This window comes from Mustela nivalis (genome assembly GCF_964662115.1).
Source record: "Mustela nivalis genome assembly, chromosome: 6".
Taxonomy (NCBI): domain Eukaryota; kingdom Metazoa; phylum Chordata; class Mammalia; order Carnivora; family Mustelidae; genus Mustela; species Mustela nivalis.
Window position 1 is genome coordinate 35,977,083 of NC_139025.1, and position 18,317 is coordinate 35,995,399.

Genomic DNA, 18,317 nt, shown 5'->3' on the forward strand with positions numbered 1-18,317 from the left:
TGTTCCGTCTTACTCCGTCTTTAACCCAGCATGCCCTACACACACATTCACACACACACACATACACACATTCACATACACACATTCACACACACACACACACACACACACTCACATATCCACAGACCATCTGACCTCACCTGCCCCAGCCGTGGGCATTCAGGACAGTGAAGGGGGGACACCCAACCCTCCGGCAGATCCCTCCTTCCTACCCTGAGCCTCCCCCCCTTTGCTCCCCCCGCCCCCGGCCTAATGCCTATGGGTGGGTTTGGATGTAGAGCTGGCTCTGAAGCAGGAACAGACGTCAGGGAGCCCTGCTGGAGCAAAAGAGAGCCCGAGGGCTTCTGCGTCACAGGGCCAGTCCCCCAACCTTGTAGAAAAGGAGGGTGCCGCAGAGTCTTGACTGATGGAAGTGTTGGGAGGGTCCAAGATAGACCAGCTGCCAAAGGTGTGGGGCACATGGCTTCGGAAGGAATAGATCCATTAGCTGAAAAGACCCAGGGTGTCCGTGCAGGGAGCCTGAGGCTATAACCCCAATTTTGGAGAAATGCTCTGGGGAGCAGCTAAGAAGACGAGACTTCAGCATGTGCCTTGCATGGCTCACCAGTGCATGCGCCCCACCTGTCCAGCTGCCTGCTGGAGCTTGCCTGAACTTTTAGGGAGATTGGTATTCTAGGTGGAAATCTCTGATACACCAGCCACCCCCAGAAAAATGCACCTACAATGCGTATTTCCCGTGCAGAATCCCCATCAGGTCTGTATCTCAGCTCTTCTCACACTTCTGAGAGTCACACACACCCCCTCCCACGCCGAGCACCCTCTGTGGCCTCCAGCCTGGCCAGAGGCCTCCCTTTCTGAGCTGCACCGGCCCGTCATGTCCAGCAGAGGGCATTCCTGGGCTCCCGATGGAGGGCCTCTCCCAGAAGTGCCCTCTGAAGCGCCATCACCGCATGTGGGGTCTCTGGTGGACTTCATCCCAGCCCCTTTTTCCCAGAGACAGCCCCTCCTGGAAGGAGCAAGAACTCTGGGGGCTGGCAGGAACAGTGGACGCTGGGGCTGGGACTGGGACTGTCACACACCGCCCGTGCTTCGGCTGTCCATCCCTGTGTGTCTCCGTGCAGTGGCTTCCTGGGTCTGCGGGCTCCTTTGTGACTACCTGTGCGACTCCGTGGTTTGTGTCGTGTACGTCTGTGCAAATGGAATTATGTGTGCATCAGAGCTGCCTCTGTCCAGCCCCTGAATGTCACTGGGTTTGGGGAAATAAAATCTGCTTGGACCTGAGTATCTCTGGAAGGAGGGAATGAGCCTACATTTGAGACCCTTCCCAGAGAGCCGGCCACTGCGCCAGAGGGGAAAATACCTGTGTTTGGTACAGGAAGAAACCAGATGGCAAATCCAGGGAACACCAGGCCTGAGGCCTCATGGAAACAAATTCCCTGCCACTTCTCATTTCTGAGCCCTTTGCTGGGCTTTATGAGGATCTGCAATTGGTCTTTGACCTGAGAAGAGAGGAAAATGGGTCCCATGAGCCTGGGACACCTTTACAGAAACCACAGGCTTCTCCTGGGAAAGGCTGGCAGTGCGCTGCCCCTTCTCTCTGGCCTGGCCTGGGGCACGGTGGCTCTCCTGTTGTCCCCTATGTGTGGTCTGGTGTGGGCACCCTGTAGAATAGAACCATGTGGTGTTGCTTTCTGTGAAACCTGTCACTAGTGCATGCTGGCTTCCTGCTTGGGGGAGCAGATGGGAGTGGGCCAGGCACCTGCACCCCTGCCTAGCCGGCTACACAGCACGGTGGGGGTGGGGAGCAGCCTGCTGGCCCCAGCTCAGCCCTCCCTCTCCCGGCTGCGGGCGTGCCACTCCACCTGTCTTTTCCTCAAGCACCTCACCATACAATGAATTGCCTCCCTCACTCCCTTTCCACATTAGAGCATGTTCTGGTTAAAAAAAAAAAAAAAAAGCATTCATACAGGTAAGTGTGTAAGTATGTATGCGGCCACGCAGAAAAAACAAGGTATCACGAAAGCTAAAACTTCTGGAGTGGAAGTCAGGACTTTGGGTTCCAGTCCCTAATTCTGGAGGAGACGTCCTGCATGATTTTAGACAGACCGCCTAATCCTCCTGGGTCCCCTCACCTTTATAAAGCCCTCTCTTGGGGATTACAGAAAGTCTAGAACATTCCTGTGTGTCAAAAATGTACCAAAATAAAGGAGAGGCTGGGAGAGGTAGGTTTCCCCTCTCTCTTCTGGTCTCATCCTTAGTTCTGAGGAGCCTGTTCACTTGTCAGGTGCTAGTTGGTGTGAGGCTGGAGAGGGCACGGAGGTCAAGGGCTGGGGGATTTGCCTTCGTCCTCATTTGGTGAAGAGAGGCAGGGTTGAGCCTCAGCTCTGGTGGGGGGGGTCTGTGCTCTGAAGATGGCCCCAGGGTGCTGGATGGGTGCCTGGCAGCAAGCTGAGCCATCCCCCTTCCTCTTAGTGCCTGGGGCACCGTCACCCTAATCCCCCTGCCTTGGGTTTCTCCCCTTCATTCAGGGTGTGGCTCTAGAAGGGGCTGGGGAGTCTTGTTAAGCACCCTCGTCTTCCAGAGCCTGGGAGCCTGAGAGTCCCTGGTCTAGTATCTGTGGTGACACGTGGTTGATTTCACAGCAGACAGACGGTTTCACAGTGGGTCCAAGTCACTCCGGACTTAAGGGTCCCCGACAGGGCTTGGATGTCTGCTGCACACTGCATGTTTCTTGGCTTTGGGATGGAAATTGGGGCCTGCATGAGGAACTCTCCCAGTGGGGCAGCTGTGACCATGGAAGGGACATCCCTGAAAGGGACTGGTGTTCCTAGGGGCTGTGACCACAAGAGCAACGAGTCAGTCCTCAGAGTCACGGGGTGACACGTGAGGGTACTCGAGCGAGCGACTGCTGGGTACTGTTGCTCTCGGGCCCCTTCGTCCGCTGCCCAGGGAGAGCTCTGACCACGCACAGCCCACAGACGGCACTCTCAGCGCACCCTTCCCAGACTGCCCGCTGCTGGTGCCCCAGGGAGGGCTGGGCGGCTCATCCGGGAGGAGGGCGGGCAGTCGGGCTGCCTAGGCCCCGCGCCCCTCCCTTTCAAGGTCTCAGAGGTCACCGTGGCTTCAGGGAAATGACCGGCACTTGCAGATGTGAGGGGCGTGTGCCTGGTGCCGAGCGGACTCTGGGTCACAGCCAGGATACCTTTCAGACCATGCCTGGCTGGCTCTGGCCACTGTCGCCCTTTTGGCAGGCTGGGCAGCTCCCCTCTGAGCAGCCTCCCTGGCGAGCAGCCTGAAGCTTTACTCCGAGGCCAGAGGCTGGGCTCTGCTTCCTTGGATGGAAGGGACGTGGGTGTGTGTGGAGCAGCTGTGTTTCTTCATGCCCGAGCAAGCTTTCCCCATCTTTCCTCCCCGCCCCGTGAGGCCCAACAGAGTTGATGCTTCAGGCGTTTGTCAGCCCAGGCGAATCCCATTTGTTCATAAGGAGCAGAAGGGGCCTGGAGAGGACCTGTTTTCCCCAAATCTGGGAGTGGCCCTGTCTCCCCCAGATGCCTGAATCAGTGGTGGCGAGACTGAGGTTTGCCTGCAGTCTGGCCCTGCGCCCTGCCACTCCGGGCTCCTTCTGGACCTGTGTCTGCTGCTGGGTGTGTCCAGCTCTCTGTGCTGTGGCCACACATAACCCTCCCGGCTGGGCTGCTCCAAAGGCCACCCCTAAATTCTTTCTTCCAAGCTGTGTTTCAGAGCATCCCAGATACTGATGGACTTGGGACGGAACCCAGTTAACACTGGAGGCATCTCAGAAATGGGGCTTGAAGCTGCCAGTTTAACCACTGGGCATCGGAGCTGGATGGGGGAGTGGGCATCATTAATCTTTCTGAGTAACTGGCTCAGAGTCACCATGGGATGGAGCGGCCACCAGCTTCTCGAGGGCAGAGGGACCAGAAGAGCCCACACTGCTGGCAGGAATGATGAAGACCACTCCCAAGGAAGCCTCCTTCTCCTCCCACTCATGGTGGCAGTGGCCCAGGTCTCCCCATCCCTGTCTGCGGGGACCCCGAACACTCCCTCTCCTTTCTCCTCACTTCACCTGGTGCCTTCCTCCACCCTCATCATCTTCCCTGCTGGGCCAGTTGTCATCTCAGGTGGATGGCTGGCCCCTGGGGTCCCATGTGGAGCCATTCTGCCCCCTCATCCCACCTCTCGTGACAGCTGCCCCCCAGCCGCTCCTGCCGGCTTCTCTCTGTAGGCATTTGTCTCTGCTCACCCTGAGTTGCCATCTCTTCATTTCTTCTTTCAACTCAACAAAGCATTTCTTTCCTTGTAAACAACTGTCTTCTGAACTGTCTTCCCAGCCCGCCTGCCCACAGTCCTTCCTGCCTCTTTCCCAGAGGACGAGCGCCCAGACGTCAGACACAAGGGGGAGCATGCAATTCTTGTCTGTAGAAGTGGCCGGCTTCTCTCACCTCGTTTCATAGCCTTGCTTTGATTGCCTCAGGCATCCAGCCATAGGTCTTCTGTGGCCCCAAGCCCCTCTTCCGGCCCCTAAAGGTCTTCTCTGACTCATCCCACATCAGCGGGCTCGGCCCATTTTGATCAAGAACTGCATCACGTAGGTGCCCTCCTCTGGAGCAGTAGTTCCTGCCCCTCGTGCAGCAGGATTCTGTAGGAAGAATGCAGAGTTTGGGACCTTGACTTTCCATTCACTAGATCTGTGGCTGAGCAAGTTACTCATCCCCCCTGACCCCCCTTTCCAGAATCTATAAAATAGGGGTGGTGATGATACGCCTCATAGGTGTGAGTATTGGGAGAGATAATATAGGTAGAACTTCTGGCATCTAGGAGAGTATCAGCCTTTATTTTTCCCTTCATTTTCTTCTGTCCCATACTGCAGTCTTCCGTCTCTTAAAAGAAGCCTTCTCCATATGAATTCTAACATCCATTGCCAGAGCCCTCCCAAACCAACCCCCTCCCCCAGCGCCTCCCCCTTGATCTGCCCAAGTATGCATTCCAGGCTCAGTCCTCGCTGTGAGATCAGATGCAAGACCAGCACATGACAAGGTAGAATGGTGTCTTCAGCGGGGGTGGGGGGGGGACACCCTCATGGCCTGGTTCTTGCTTGTTAGCATCTCCTTTAGAGAGAAGCTCCCTCACTTGTGTTACCTTGCTTGTTAATACATCTTGAGTTCACTGAGCATCTTCTAGAACCTCCAAAACACCCCGTGGTCCCAGGCCAGGTGATTTTTCTCATGGGAGCTGGAAAGTTGGCCATCTCTGTGCTGTCTTCTGCACCACCAGCTGGCTGGGCGTGGAAGTACACCTTCAGCTCCTTTAGTCCAGAGCAGAAATGTACCCATCTTTCTCCCACTTCTTGAACCTCCTTTGTGGTCCTCTGTATACTTCGCCTGCCCAGGCCAGCTTCCTAGCAAGGCAGGACCCTAAAAAGTCAAGCTTACAAGACTCTGAAAAGAGGTGGCCATCCCCTGCCCATCAGGAACTGAGAGGCCTCTCCCTGCTTGACTACAGTCCTGTGAGATCCTAAAAGCCTCTCCTGTCTGTGCCTTTTCTTCCGCTGATGTCCCCAAACCACAGGCAGTGCTGCCTGTCCTCTACCCTCCTCACGATCCCAGCAGCCAACACACACACACCTCCTCTCAGATGCCCCCACTTCAGCCACCTGTTTCCCAAACGGGAGAACCTGGCTCCACGTCCCTGATTCCAGCCCCCCAACCCGGGCTGTTCTCCCACAGGCAGTCACTCCCATTTACTGTCTAGACTGCGCAGCTGCTGCAGCCTGCCACCAAGAATTTCCTCCAGTCCCCTCCTTTAGCCACCCCAAGTGGCATCCCCCGGCGAGGCACCCTCAGCAGTGTGGGTGAAATCTGTGCTCCGTCCTCGGGGGCGAGGGGCGAAAGCAGTGGGCCTCCTACCTTATAGGACAGAGGACAGGAGGGAGTCTTAGATCATCTCCCCTCTCCAAGGGCCTTTTAGCAGAAACTGCCTGTCTCTACAGCCACACGAGTAGCCAGCTCTGGGCCCCACTCCTCACCCAGCCACCCTTCCTCCTGTTCTGCTCCCCACCCATCCCTCCCTTGTAGGGCGAGGCAGACTCTTCATATCGGAGCATGGCACAGTTCCAGGGGCAGCAGGAACATGCCCCCCCAACCTCCAACCCCTCCCCCAGCTTTCTTTTAGAAAGGGGGCTGGGAAAGTTAGATCCTTCTGGCCAAAGACCCTTCTGCCCCATCTTTCTCATCCGAGGCTCCTCCCTTAGCCCCAAAGAGCAGCTCGGCCAAACACTCCTCTCTCCTTCATGCTGGGCTCTTGCTCAGGCCTTGGCCTTCAGGACAGAGGGACAGAGTGGCTTTTAAGTTGTCTCCACACAGTCAAGAGCACAGAAGAAACCTTTGCAGACGTTGGAAAACCCCATATTCTAAAACAATCCCATGACCTGGCTATTTCACTTGTGACCTTGCAGGCCATTGGCCTCTGAATGCCCCTGCTAGGGAGTGGCGGTCTGGCACTCAGGAGGAAGTAGAAGGAAGGTTAAGTTGAAGTCGGCAGTCCTGGAAAAATCTACCTTTATTTTCAGAGGACAGTTCCAGAAAGGAAGGAGAATGGCAGCACGGGGAGAATATGTGGGCACAGTCCCCAGTAAAACCAGTCTGCAGAGAGCAGAGGCTGAGCGAGAGAGGCACGAGGGTCTTCTCTGACCCCCCCCCCCTCAAGCCCCTGCAGGTGCAGGGAAAGCTCTGGCCCATGACTAGGAGCAGTACAGCCAGATGGAGAGGTGGGGGATGAAAGAGGCTTCACTTTCCGCATTAATAACCCACCCCCCACCAAGTTTTACACCCAGTCAGAAAGGCAGCGTGATGGAGTCCACAGAAGCCCAAACCCAGGCTCCCAGTCTCATCCCTGCCAATCCTGCCCTTCCCCCACTGCTAGAGGATGATCCGGACAGAGCTTTGGGTCCTCTAGATCCTTGTGGCCAGCCAGTGCTAGCTCACTGCAGACATTTGAAGCTACAAGTACTACGGATGAGTTAAGATGAGTGTCAGCCAGCCACAGCTCTCATGCGGCTCTAAGACAGGAAAAGATGAAAGACCTAAAGATGCAATTTTAAAAAACAAAAACAAAAACAAAAACCCTTGCCTACTTGAATTCTGGAGCGCATGCTCTCAATCACTTCTGATACTTACTAGCTGTGTGGCCTTGGGTAAGTCACTTAACCTCTCTGAGCATAGATTTCCTCATAGATTAAAGGTATTGGACTAGGTTAGTGGTCTTCAAACTTTTCAGTCCCATTATCCTTTCTTTAAAGAAGATCTTACTGGAACCCCAACTTAAAACTGTGTATTGGGCAGTCCTAATTTGATGGCATACAAACCTTTCTCCCAGCCGTGGTGTCAGACATCAGCATTAAGCCTCTCCTTCATTGCTTTAATACCATCTCGGGCAGTCCTCGGTCACTTTCAGCTGTTGAAGAGTCTACCCAGTGTGTTTCTGTTTAAAGCTGCAATCCACTATCCGATGTTGTGTCCACTTTCTCCCATCCTCCATTTCTCTATTTCAGGTTTGAGTTCTGGTCTGAAGGACACACAATGGGGAGCACAGGGTCTCTGCCCTTCTTTGGCTTCTCCAGGCTCCACCTTCAGTTGTGGGGCAAGCAGCAGGGAGTAGCAAAGGGAACCTGGTCTCCTGCCTGGGGCAGCCCTAGTACTCCTGGGCTGATGGCCTTGGTCCTTCAGCCATCCAGACGTGGCCAGCTCAACGATCTGCAAGAAAAACCCTTCCCACCTGGTGCTCTAAGGTCTCCAGCAGTCAGGCCTGGAGACAGGGCTCTGACGAGCTGGCTTGTGCAAGGCTCCCTTCCTTGGTGCTCATTTGGCACACAGAAGACTCCCCCGTTTGTGCTCCACCTGGCGGTGGTGGGGGGCTGGCAGCCCCTGCTGCTCCTATCTGTCCCGCCCTCTTCTCCCATAGGCACAAAGGCAGGCCACAAAGGCCTCTGCAGATGGGACCAGGTCCGCTCCCCTTCTTGTGGACATCTGCCTCCAGTGGAGGCCCCTCACTGGGCTGGGCAGGGGCCGGAACACCCCATGCCCCCCAGGGAAGTGCAGGGAGGTAAAAGCCACAGTACTCCCCACCTGCCCTCCCCCCAGCCCAGCAGGGACTCCTTCTTGTGGGGATTCTCAACACCATCTGCTCATTAGAGAGTGTGAAAAGCTTACTCAGAACTACCACCGTGCTGCCCCCACTCTGGTGCCTGTTCTGTGAAAGCTCCTGAGGCCACGGTAGAAGGCAGCCGGGGTTGGGAGCCACTGCCCTACTCCAGCCAACCCCAGTCCACTGAGGGGGCAGGAGCAGTTACCCCTGAGCGGTGACCCGGGGGGACCTAGGTTCTCCATAAGGTGGCAGGGGAAACTTAGGGCCTGTCCCCTTGGCTTTGGGGACTTAGATACAAGCAAGTACCAGCAGAGTCCCCATTCAACATCATACTAGATGTTTCTCACATCTGTGTTAGCAGCACAACCCTTCATAGGAAATCTTGCCAGACGTTTGACTCAGCTGGAGGGGCCGGGGCAGCATTGGAAAGCTCCAGCATTGAAACCATCACCCGGGCCCCTCAGCTGACTCTAAGCAGCTCCATCAGTGTTGGTGGGGAGGAGTGGGGATGGAGCTAGAGGCATGGGAAGAGCCTATGGGAGCAGACCAGGGGGCCCCACAGGTCAAGGGAAGGCCAGAAAAGGAGGAGGCTGGGGGATGGGGGGCTCAGCCTTCCCAGTCCTGCCAAGTAGCCACCCCTGGGTCTGAACCCCTAGCAAGGTGTGCTCCTCCCATATGCCCCTGAGCAGGGGGAAGAAGAGAGCCAGTGGCCTCAGGACCTACAGCCACCACTCCTTCCGGGGCCGCAGGAGAAATCCAGTGGGGATGAGAGGCCCGCCACCGAGCCTCTCTTTAAGGTCCTAGACACGCCTCTGAGTGAGGGTGATGAGCCTACAACGCTGCCAGCCCAGCGGGACCACGGGTACAGCGTGCAGATGGAGGGCTACCTGGGACGCAAGCATGACCTGGAGGGACCCAACAAGAAGGCATCCAACAGGTGTGTGCGGGAGGGGCCGCCTGGGGGGGAGGTGTGGGCGCCTCCCAGGGACCTCTCCCCTTACAGAGCCTCGGCAACATGGGCATTTGTAGGGGAAAGGGGGCCTTCTGCCTCTGATCGGAGAGCTCCCTTTGGGTCAGCCCAGGAGCTACTTGGCATGATGGGGAAAGTCCTGAGTTCAAATCCTATGCCCTTGTACAAGTGACTCAGCCTTTGTTTCCCCATTTGGAAAATGAGGATGAGGAGGAGACCATACCTCCGGTACAGATCCCAGGCCCAGGCCTAGCACAGAGTAGGTCCTCAGTGAACACTAGCCGTTCTTCTTATCCCAAAGCTTGGTAAGAGGTAGGTAGGTCTTGGCAGTAACAACATATCCTTGACCAAGGCCCACTTTTTAACCAATCTGGGCCCGTTTCCCCAGCTGTAGAACAGGAGAGCAGAATGGAGCTGGCATACATGCCTTCCGGGGGTCCCTCCCAGTGCTGTCCTGCAGCAACTCTGTGACCCTGAGGAACTCATTCGAAGGCCACATCCTTTCCTGGCCCTGAGGCAGTTATGTCCTTGAGTTCAGTCGGTTCAGGGCTGCTGCTACCCAAGGCCCCGGCAGCGTTCCAGGGTTGTGGGGACACAGGGCAGCATCAGGAGGTTGAAGGCAAGTGGCAGGATACAGAGCCTGGGCTGGGAGCAGGGTGGACCATGCTAAAGCATGTCCCAAAAATGAATTTGGGGGCCCAAGCACCCTGAAGAACTTTATTATTTATACAGAGCCCACTAGAAAAGGGGAAACTAGCATTTACTGAGCACGTACGATGTGCAAGGCATCGTTCGGACTGATACCATCTTCACAACCACCCTGTGATACCAACCAAGGTTTCTATTTCCCAGATGGAGAAACAGAATTTCAGAGAAGTCATTTGTCTGAGGCAGTATTTTACTCCAGGACCCAGCTCCTTCTCAGCAACTGCTTTACTTGGGAGTCCAAGCTCAAAGCAGGACTGCTGCAGGCAAGATCGGAGCTTTCCTGGAGGATCTTTGCATGTCAGAAACCTAGGCCCCATGAAAAGGCTCTATAGCCTGCCTGTCCAGCACAGGTCAAGTTCTCTCTTTGAACTTGCAGTCTTTCCTCCCTATGAGCCCAACAAGCTCTCCACTTTCCTGCCCTCCAAGGGGAGGAGGAAAAGCTGACTGTTGCCCTGTTCCCCAGCATTCATTCCTGTGAAGTGTGAATAGGTACTGAGTTTCCCATTAGTCGGTCAAGGAGCTCAGGTCTGCCTACCAGTAAGCTTATAAGCTTGTCACCAAACATCGGCGGAGTCTTGATTTGCACAAACATGTTTCTTTAAGAAGTGCTTGTATAGTATACCACACAGATCTCAATAAAATGAAAAATAACCAGAACAAAATGCTGCTCTGCTCCCTTCAGTTCTGTGGTGAGACTCACATATGCTCATGGGTGCAAAGGGCTTTGAAAGTTAAGGTTACAGTGCTGGTCCTAGACTCACTAATCCCACTCTTAGAAATGTACCTCAAGTGCTCGCTTTGGCAGCACATATACTAAAATTGGAAAGAAATGTACCTCAAGGTAAGACCCAAGTTATAGCAAAGATTTATGCATGAATGTTTATCACATTGCTGTTTAAACTGCACTGTTTAAATTTCCAGTAATTATAGGACCCGCCAATAAAGGGATTATATATAGAATGGGATACCCTATTATTTCCTAAAATTAATTCCTAAAATTGTTTTTAGGAAAGATTTGAAAGATATGTGAAAATATTCATGATATATTGTTGTTAATCATTTTTTTAGGTTTATTTTAGAGAGCAAGTGGGCATGAGTGGGGGGTGGGCAGAAGGAAAGGGACAGAATCTCCAGCAGACGCCCCCGGGCACGGAGCCCAGCACAGGGCTCCATCTCAGGACCCTAAGATCATGACGTGAGCCAAAACCAAGAGTTGGATGCTCAACCGACTGAGCTACCCAGGTGCCCTGATTTAGTGTTAATCTTAAAAGCAGGCTATGAAACTGAATATACACTATAACCCATTTTCATGAAACATGTGAATAGAAGAAAATGTCAATAGAAAGACTAGAAGAAAATACATAAAATGTTGACAATAGCTAACTTTCAGTAGTGGAATTACAGATGATTTCCATTTCCTTTTCTAACTGTAAAATGTGTTAATATTTATTGGGGCAAAAATGGTATCATTAAAAAAAAAAAAAAAAAAAAAGGCAAAGCTGTAATAATTGCTTACGGGGTGTCGCACCTAGACGTGCGTGACCGGCCGGCCGGCATCTCCACAGGTCGTGGAACAACCTGTACTGCGTGCTCCGGAACAGCGAGCTGACCTTCTACAAGGACGCCAAGAACCTGGCACTGGGGGTGCCCTACCACGGGGAGGAACCCCTGGCCCTGAGACACGCCATCTGTGAGATCGCGGCCAACTACAAGAAGAAGAAGCATGTCTTCAAGCTGCGGTGAGGCCCCTCCCGCCCAGGGCCCCTTCCGTGGCAGCTCAGTTTGGCGGCAGCAGCTGGACGGCAGCCTGGGGGCAACCAGCTCCTCGTCTAAGTTGCCCCTCAGGAATTTTTCAAACCAAAGAGGCTTAGCTTAGAGTGCAGGTGTTCACCTCTCTCAGCAGGTTGCTGTGCTGCCTGTGAGGGTTCTGGTCCTGGGGAGGCTCCGGATTCTGGCTCCTCTCCAGGCAGAGGTGGCCACCTAGCAGGAAACCCTCTTTTGTCCTAGGCTGAGCAATGGCAGTGAGTGGCTCTTCCACGGCAAGGACGAGGTAAGTGCACGGTGGCCTCGCCCAGACCCCTGCTGCCCAAGGAGCAGGGGTCCCTCTCCCACCAGCAGTCTTGGGGCTTGCCCCTCCCTGGTGGCCCACAGCCCTCCCGCCTTGCAGGAGGAGATGCTGTCCTGGCTGCAGGGCGTGAGCACCGCCATCAACGAGTCCCAGAGCATCCGCATCAAGGCACAGAGCTTGCCCCTGCCCTCCGTCACCGGCCCCGATACCAGCCTTGGCAAGAAAGACAAGGAGAAGAGATTCAGCTTCTTCCCCAAAAAGAAGTAGCCTCTCTGGCGCCCCGCCGGCAGGACCGGGCCGTGTAGGGACTGGCGGGGCGCCCGCGGCCTCAGCCCGGGCCCAGTCCTCCCCTGCCCCCTGCCTGCGCCTGCCTGTTCCAACCGCGACCACGGCCGGCGGCCAGGGGCCCGCTGCGCTGCGATGCCCGTCTCCACCGGCTCCTACCCGCCTCTGCTCCCGTGCAGCCCAGGCTCCCGCCCAGGGCCAGGAGCCCCTGGGGCGGGAAACGGTCCCAGGCGCCCGCGCTCCTCTCCTGCCTGCCCCCCTCCTCCCGACGGAGGGCCCTCTGGCCCTCAAGCCCCACAAAAACTGGAAAAGACAGAGGAGGTTCCTCAGATGCTGTCCACTCCAAAGCAGGCCTTGCTTGGGGCTGCCTCCCATTTGGTCACGGCCAGGGAAATGGAAGAGAACAAGGGAAATGCCTGAGCTGCCCCTTCAGGGCATGAGGAAGGAGCTTCAGGTAGGCACCCAGGGCACTAGCTCTAGCCGAGGGGCTGCTGGGGACCCCAGAGACACAAGGGGCCTTTCCCACGGGGCTTCCTTGGAACTGGGACTCATACCTCAGGGGCCACCATATCCCTTCCACCTTCTTGCTCTCACCAAAAAAAAAAAAAAAAAAAAAAAAAAGTGGGGGAGGGGCACTACCAAGGTTGGTGGGTCCTAAATGTAAGGGCCTCCCCTGCCTCCGGGGCCCTCTGATACCACCACAGGCGGTAGAAGGGAGCAAGAGTTCTCAAGCTGGTTCTCTCAGACCTTGACATTGCCCAAGGCTCTGCCTCTCCACTCTGGGATCCTCCCCAACTCCCAGGCAAACCAGCACTGTCCAACTCAGACCCAGGGTCCCTTAGGGACAGTACAGTTCCCCAGACTGAAGATGGATAGCCAGCATCTGCAGTGAAGCAGCCCAAAGCCAAAGGCTCAATGTCCTGGCTGTAGCTGGTACCATCTGAGGGTACTGGCTGAACAGACAGTGAAGTTCGTGACCTATCACCCTGGGCGGCAAACGGAACCATAAGCTGGGTACTACCACCCATGTCACACCACCGCTGGGAAACTACGACAAATGCCGGGGGCTGGGCCATGAAGGTACAGCACGCCTTGCTCAGCTTCTCCTGAGGTCCTTATCAAGTCATATGGGTATAAAGGCCACCAAACATCTAACACCCCCTTCCCCAAGCCCAGCTGAAAGGAGCCCTGTGCACGATTTCCCCAGGGAGAGGCTCCCCCCCCCCACCGCCTTCCCCATGCTGTGAAGGTCCAACCTCTGGGGGAAAGAGGGCACTCGTTCCCAAAGATCTCCCCACCACTCTGAAAGCAATACAGCTCCAACCCAGCATCTTCACTGGGTTTAGGTCCAAAAGAGGAGTCAAACTAGGGGCAGCAAGTGTTTCCCCCTGAAGAGACCCTAAGTCCCTGGGGCCTCAGCTGCTACTCTATCACCTTCCCTATGAGGAGCCTCGGGCACACGGAGAGGGCTCCTCTGGAAGGGGGGGTGAGGTTCTGGTTGCAACCACGGGGCTAGGCACCCAGAGTTACTAGGCCTTCCTAGGAGCCCTTCTTGTAGGCAAAGCTTAGAGATCAGAACCACCCTGCCAAAGGGTAGCTAACTAACTTCAAACAAGAACAGCAGGAGGGAAGTTCTCCATGGGAGCCTGACATCCCCAGATCAGGGTGGGGGGTCTCACCTTTGTAGCCAGGGTCTTCCCTTGGCCTCTATGCATCTAACCCTACATCCCTCTTAGCATCTACAGAGAAGCTAGTATATACCACTCACCAGCCTCTTTCTCCCTCTGGGGAAACAGGCAGGAGGCCGTGCAGTGACTACACTCACCTGGCAATGAAGGCCTCTGGAGCATCTGAGGGCATGTCGTGCTCCAAGGCAAACAGCACGTTCCTTACTGCAGAGCAGGTAGTGGCAACCATCTTCCTCAATTCTTTCCCTGGGCCAGTCTTTAGGGAGATAAGGTGCCCCCCCCTTCCTTCCATGCGTGCCAAAGTAGCAACTGAGGTGAGAAATTTCCAGCAAGCAATCCCATAGCCCAAAGACTGAAAGGGCCCCAAAGGAAGAGGGAGGATCCCACCAGTCCCCCAGGACTCCCGGACTGGGCAATGGCAGCCAGCCACATGTGACCCACTGGCTCTTGCCAGCTCCCCAGGCACCCCTCCCCCATCACGCAGGCCCCGAGACACTCACCCAACAGCCCTGAAGCTACAGAAGGCCGGCTTGGGGAGATTGTGCCACAGGGGGTGAAGTTCCTGTGCCCCTGGCAAGGGATTTCCCCTCCTTCCATTTTCTACTTTGCAATCTTTTCGCAGTATTCCCAAACTAGGTTGACACGCTCCAGTCCACACCAGCATAACAGGCTTCCTCCCCAGGGCAGCTTAGAGGAAGCTCCTTCTAGGTATGGTCAGGTGGTCCTCCTTCCTTCTCTCCTTCCCCTTCATCCCCTGGCCCCTCATGGTTGCTTGAGGGTGGGGGGAGGGCAGTATGGAAGGTCGCCAGGCATCCCCTCAGCCCCCACAAACTAGCACCCCTAACTGGAAGCTTGTGGAAGGCTCAGCATCCCCACCACACCACTTCTCTTTCCTGCCTATTGGAGGGCAGCTAGGGTTCCCAAGGTTGGTCCTGGATCTCGCTCGCCACCCTTTAGCGGGAGCGGGCAAGGATCCAGAGGACCATACGGCCTGGTCCCTTGGACAAGCAAGCTCAGGGAGGACACAAGGGAGGAGGCAGCTCCACAAGACTGCAACCCTGTTGGGCACAGACCACACAATCTGGTGCTGGCCCTGGGGCCAGCTGGGCCTTGTCCTCCACCTGCTCAAATGTGCTTCCACCAACCAGAGAAAACCCATTTACTAGTTTTTCTAATAAATCAATAATGCTCCATCTTTCTCTGTTACTTATTTGACTGATTTTGTTTCCCTCTGAATTGGGCCAAGGAATGGTGGTTGAGTGAGCAAGGGCAGGGAGGGACCACCATGGAGACAGAGGGAGAGCCAGTCTCTGGTTGGTCCCCGAAGCGTCTCGTGCCCAGGCCCAGCTGCTGTGCCTCACCAGAGACCCTGACAGCAGCTCACTCGTTCATATAGTCAACCACCTTGAGGGCCTGCAGCAAGCCCTTCCCCACAGAGCTCTTGGCCTTCGCTGGACATGGGAATTAGAGGTGCCATGCCCAAGATTCATCTGGGCGAGGGAGGGGGGCAGGGGGGGTTCTTTTGGTCTAGGTGGATGAAACCTTTTCAAAAGGCTCCACGGACGACTCTCAGTGGGAGCGAGTGAGAACCAGTGAGCTGGTTCTAGGCTCCCAGTCATACCATGGTTAAGGATCACCTGGGGAAAAGTATTCACTACAACTTCCCAGGCCCTACCCTCTGAAAAGTTTTGAGTCAGAGAGTTTGAGAAGCAGTGCATGATCCATTTTCTCCAAATCATAGATCAGGGAAAAAAAGCAAGAGTTCAGGTGACCTAACTAATTAATGGAAGGGCTGGGACCAGAACCTGGGTGTCCTCTCACCTCAGTACTTTTCTGACTCCTGAGCATCAAACCCCAAGCCTGGTAGGAGTTAACAATCCCCAGCACCAGTAGCAATGGTCACAGAACATTCAGGACAGCGGGTAGCTCTGCCCCATCTGCTTCTGCCTAGGAGAGGCCTCCCCTGGCTTCCACTCTCCCCCTGACCTCTTCAGACTCTGCACAACCGCCTTCAAGTTGAGTCTGTCCTACAAGATCAGAAGCTCACAGAGCCCTGACCCAGCAGACCAGTGGGACACTTGCCTACAGAAACAGGGCCAAACAAGGCTGGTCCACCACAGAGAAAGGGCAGAAAACCCAATCAGAAATCGGCAGGCACTCCCAGTCCTTTTGAGAAAAGGCACTTTGAAAATAGGATGAAAATGGAGGCTCCATCCCCAGAAAAAATGCATTTGCTCTCCTGATGTGATGTTGCAAGCCACCGCAAGACAGGTCTAGGCTCCAAATTTAGAATCCTTGTCTCCTATGAGGTCTCCTGGGAACTAGAGAGGGAGAGAACAGGCACCAGACATTGGAAATTTCTGCCCATTAGAAAAATGTTCATTTCTTCACCTTTTTTAGGCCAACATTGGTCCCTGAGGAACAGAGCTTAAGGCTAGCACGATGCTATTTCCCCACCCCGCAGGACACCAGGCCAGGGCAGGCAGAGATCAGGTTCCTTCCCGCACACGCTGCTGCCCCAGCCTCCCCTCTAAGCACCCTGCTGCCTTATGCGTCACAAGCACGACTGATGCAGGAGAGAATGTGGCAGCAGCCACCACACAGCCCGCCTCCCTGAGGCATCCGTGGCCTCAGTCAGCAACCCCACCCCACCTCTTCACCCCCCACCGAGGCCCAGTGAGGAACACACACAAGTTGGTTGGTGAGCAGCGTTATTGCACCATTGGCAAATAATGAAATGTATGTACATGAGCGACAACCACAGGGTCAGCAAGACAATGTACATGAGCGAGAACCACAGGGTCAGCAAGACAACCTACAAAAGTACCTGAACGGAGTCCATTACATTATTCACAGGAAAGGAATCAACAACCAGAGAACACACACTCACAGACATGTGCGCAACTGCACCACAGAATGGGAAACAATAAATTATGGGTCTTGTTCCTGCCTGGATCCTAAGAAAGGCACAACTAAAGAGCAAAGCCTCCCCAGGCCACTTCCACAGTTCCCCTGGGTAGGCTCCTCAGCCTGGCAGTGGTCAGCCCGACACTGGAGGCCGGAGCACAGCTTATTCCCCCAGGAAGAGGAGAGCTTAAATATTTGGCTTCTTACTAGACAAGAACTATATACAAGGGAAGTGGCCACACTGGCCTGGGTGGGTAGCAGGGCTCAGCTGGCCCTGTGAAAGTCACCACGAGCCCCGGGGAGCACCGGGCCATTCCCAGCAGGTGAAGGCACTGGTTGAGCACATCAGCCCATTCTTTCAGGGGCTTATGTGAGCCCAGGGAGCCCAGGCTTGTGGGCAAGCCCAGCAAGGTTCCTCCACATCCCTCCGCTGCACACAGCTCCTCCCTCGGAGTCAACCTACGGAGTTCAAGGCCTGGAATTTCTTCCGCAGGTTTCTCACTCTGCCCTGCTGGCCTGGGTCTGCTGGGTCCCTGGGACCCTCTTCCTTTTGCCAATACTCTGGACTCCTGGAAATTCCAGACTCCTGGAAATCCAGGCCCTGTCCCACTGTGGCTACTGGTGTGTGAGGTCCCTGCCCACTGCCCTCCTCCAGTCCCCCAACAGGGCAGGGCAGGGGCGCCTTCTCCATGACAATCACCCGCCGGTTGTTCTCCAGGGTGAGGTCCGCCGTGACATACAGGGTCTCCTCTCCAACCGGCCTGCTTTGGGGCAACCTCCCAGGAGGCTCAAGCTGGGCGCCCTCTGGGCCCCCCTGGCCCCTCCTGGCACCCACGCTGCAGCAGCGGCCCACCCTGCCCGCCAGAGGGGGCTCCAGCATGTTCTCAGGCGCTGAGCGGCTGCGGTTGACAGGCGGGCCGCGGGGCCGGCTACCCTCGGCTTGGAATGCCTCGTCATGGGAGGCATACTTGGAGCAGAGCTCTCGGACATCAGGCCAGGTGAAGGTCTCAGTGTCAACGGGGCTGAGGGGGCTTCGAGAGGAAGGCCGGGCCCCAGGCGAGGTGGTCCTCGGGCTGGCAGTAATGGGGCTGAAGGAGAAATGCCGAGGAGAGCCAGGCTTGGGCGGGCTGTGCTCCTGGGCCACCATCTGCTCATCGCTGAGGAGGGACAGCACCGGCTTTCTCTTACCTATGAAGAGAGAGTAAATGGACTGAGTGACCGGGCGGGGCGGGAGAGGGCAAGCGACGACTCCGCACTGCCTTCTGCTCGTGCTCCAGGAAAGGCTGCTTCCTGGGGTTTTGGTTATGAGGGGAGAGAAATCATTCATCATCCACAGTCCCTTTATCAAAGGGCAATGGGTGGGGGGGTGCCTGGGTGGCTCCACGGTTAAGCGTCTGCCTTTGGCTCAGGTCAAGATCCCAGGGTCCTGGGATGGAGTCCTGCACTGGGCTCCCTGCTCAGTGGGGAGCCTGCTTCTCCCACTGCCTCTGCCCCGCTTGTACTGTCAGATAATCAAATCTTAAAAAAA

General features: G+C 55.6%; 2 protein-coding genes across 12 annotated transcripts in view; one reads left to right on the top strand and one right to left on the bottom strand.

Moving 5' to 3' along the window:
- SPTB (spectrin beta, erythrocytic) overlaps positions 1-15,075 on the top strand; it is a 124,116-nt gene extending 109,041 nt beyond the window's left edge. Inside the window, exons 33-37 of one of the 2 annotated variants that reach the window (XM_082734137.1) lie at positions 7,981-8,121; positions 8,853-9,100; positions 11,407-11,580; positions 11,849-11,891; positions 12,009-15,075. In XM_082734137.1, coding sequence (XP_082590263.1) covers positions 7,981-8,121; positions 8,853-9,100; positions 11,407-11,580; positions 11,849-11,891; positions 12,009-12,176 — 774 coding nt within the window. In that variant the 3' untranslated portion in view covers positions 12,177-15,075. The remainder of the gene's footprint in view (positions 1-7,980; positions 8,122-8,852; positions 9,101-11,406; positions 11,581-11,848; positions 11,892-12,008) is intronic. The other variant, XM_082734138.1, reaches the window with a different exon arrangement.
- A 1,501-nt stretch (positions 15,076-16,576) lies between these two features.
- The window catches only part of PLEKHG3 (pleckstrin homology and RhoGEF domain containing G3), a 41,394-nt gene continuing 39,653 nt past the window's right edge, over positions 16,577-18,317 (bottom strand). For all 10 annotated transcript variants that reach the window (XM_082734140.1, XM_082734145.1, XM_082734144.1 and 7 more), the window contains one exon: positions 16,577-17,977. In XM_082734140.1, the coding sequence (XP_082590266.1) occupies positions 17,244-17,977 (734 nt within the window). In that variant the 3' untranslated portion in view covers positions 16,577-17,243. The remainder of the gene's footprint in view (positions 17,978-18,317) is intronic.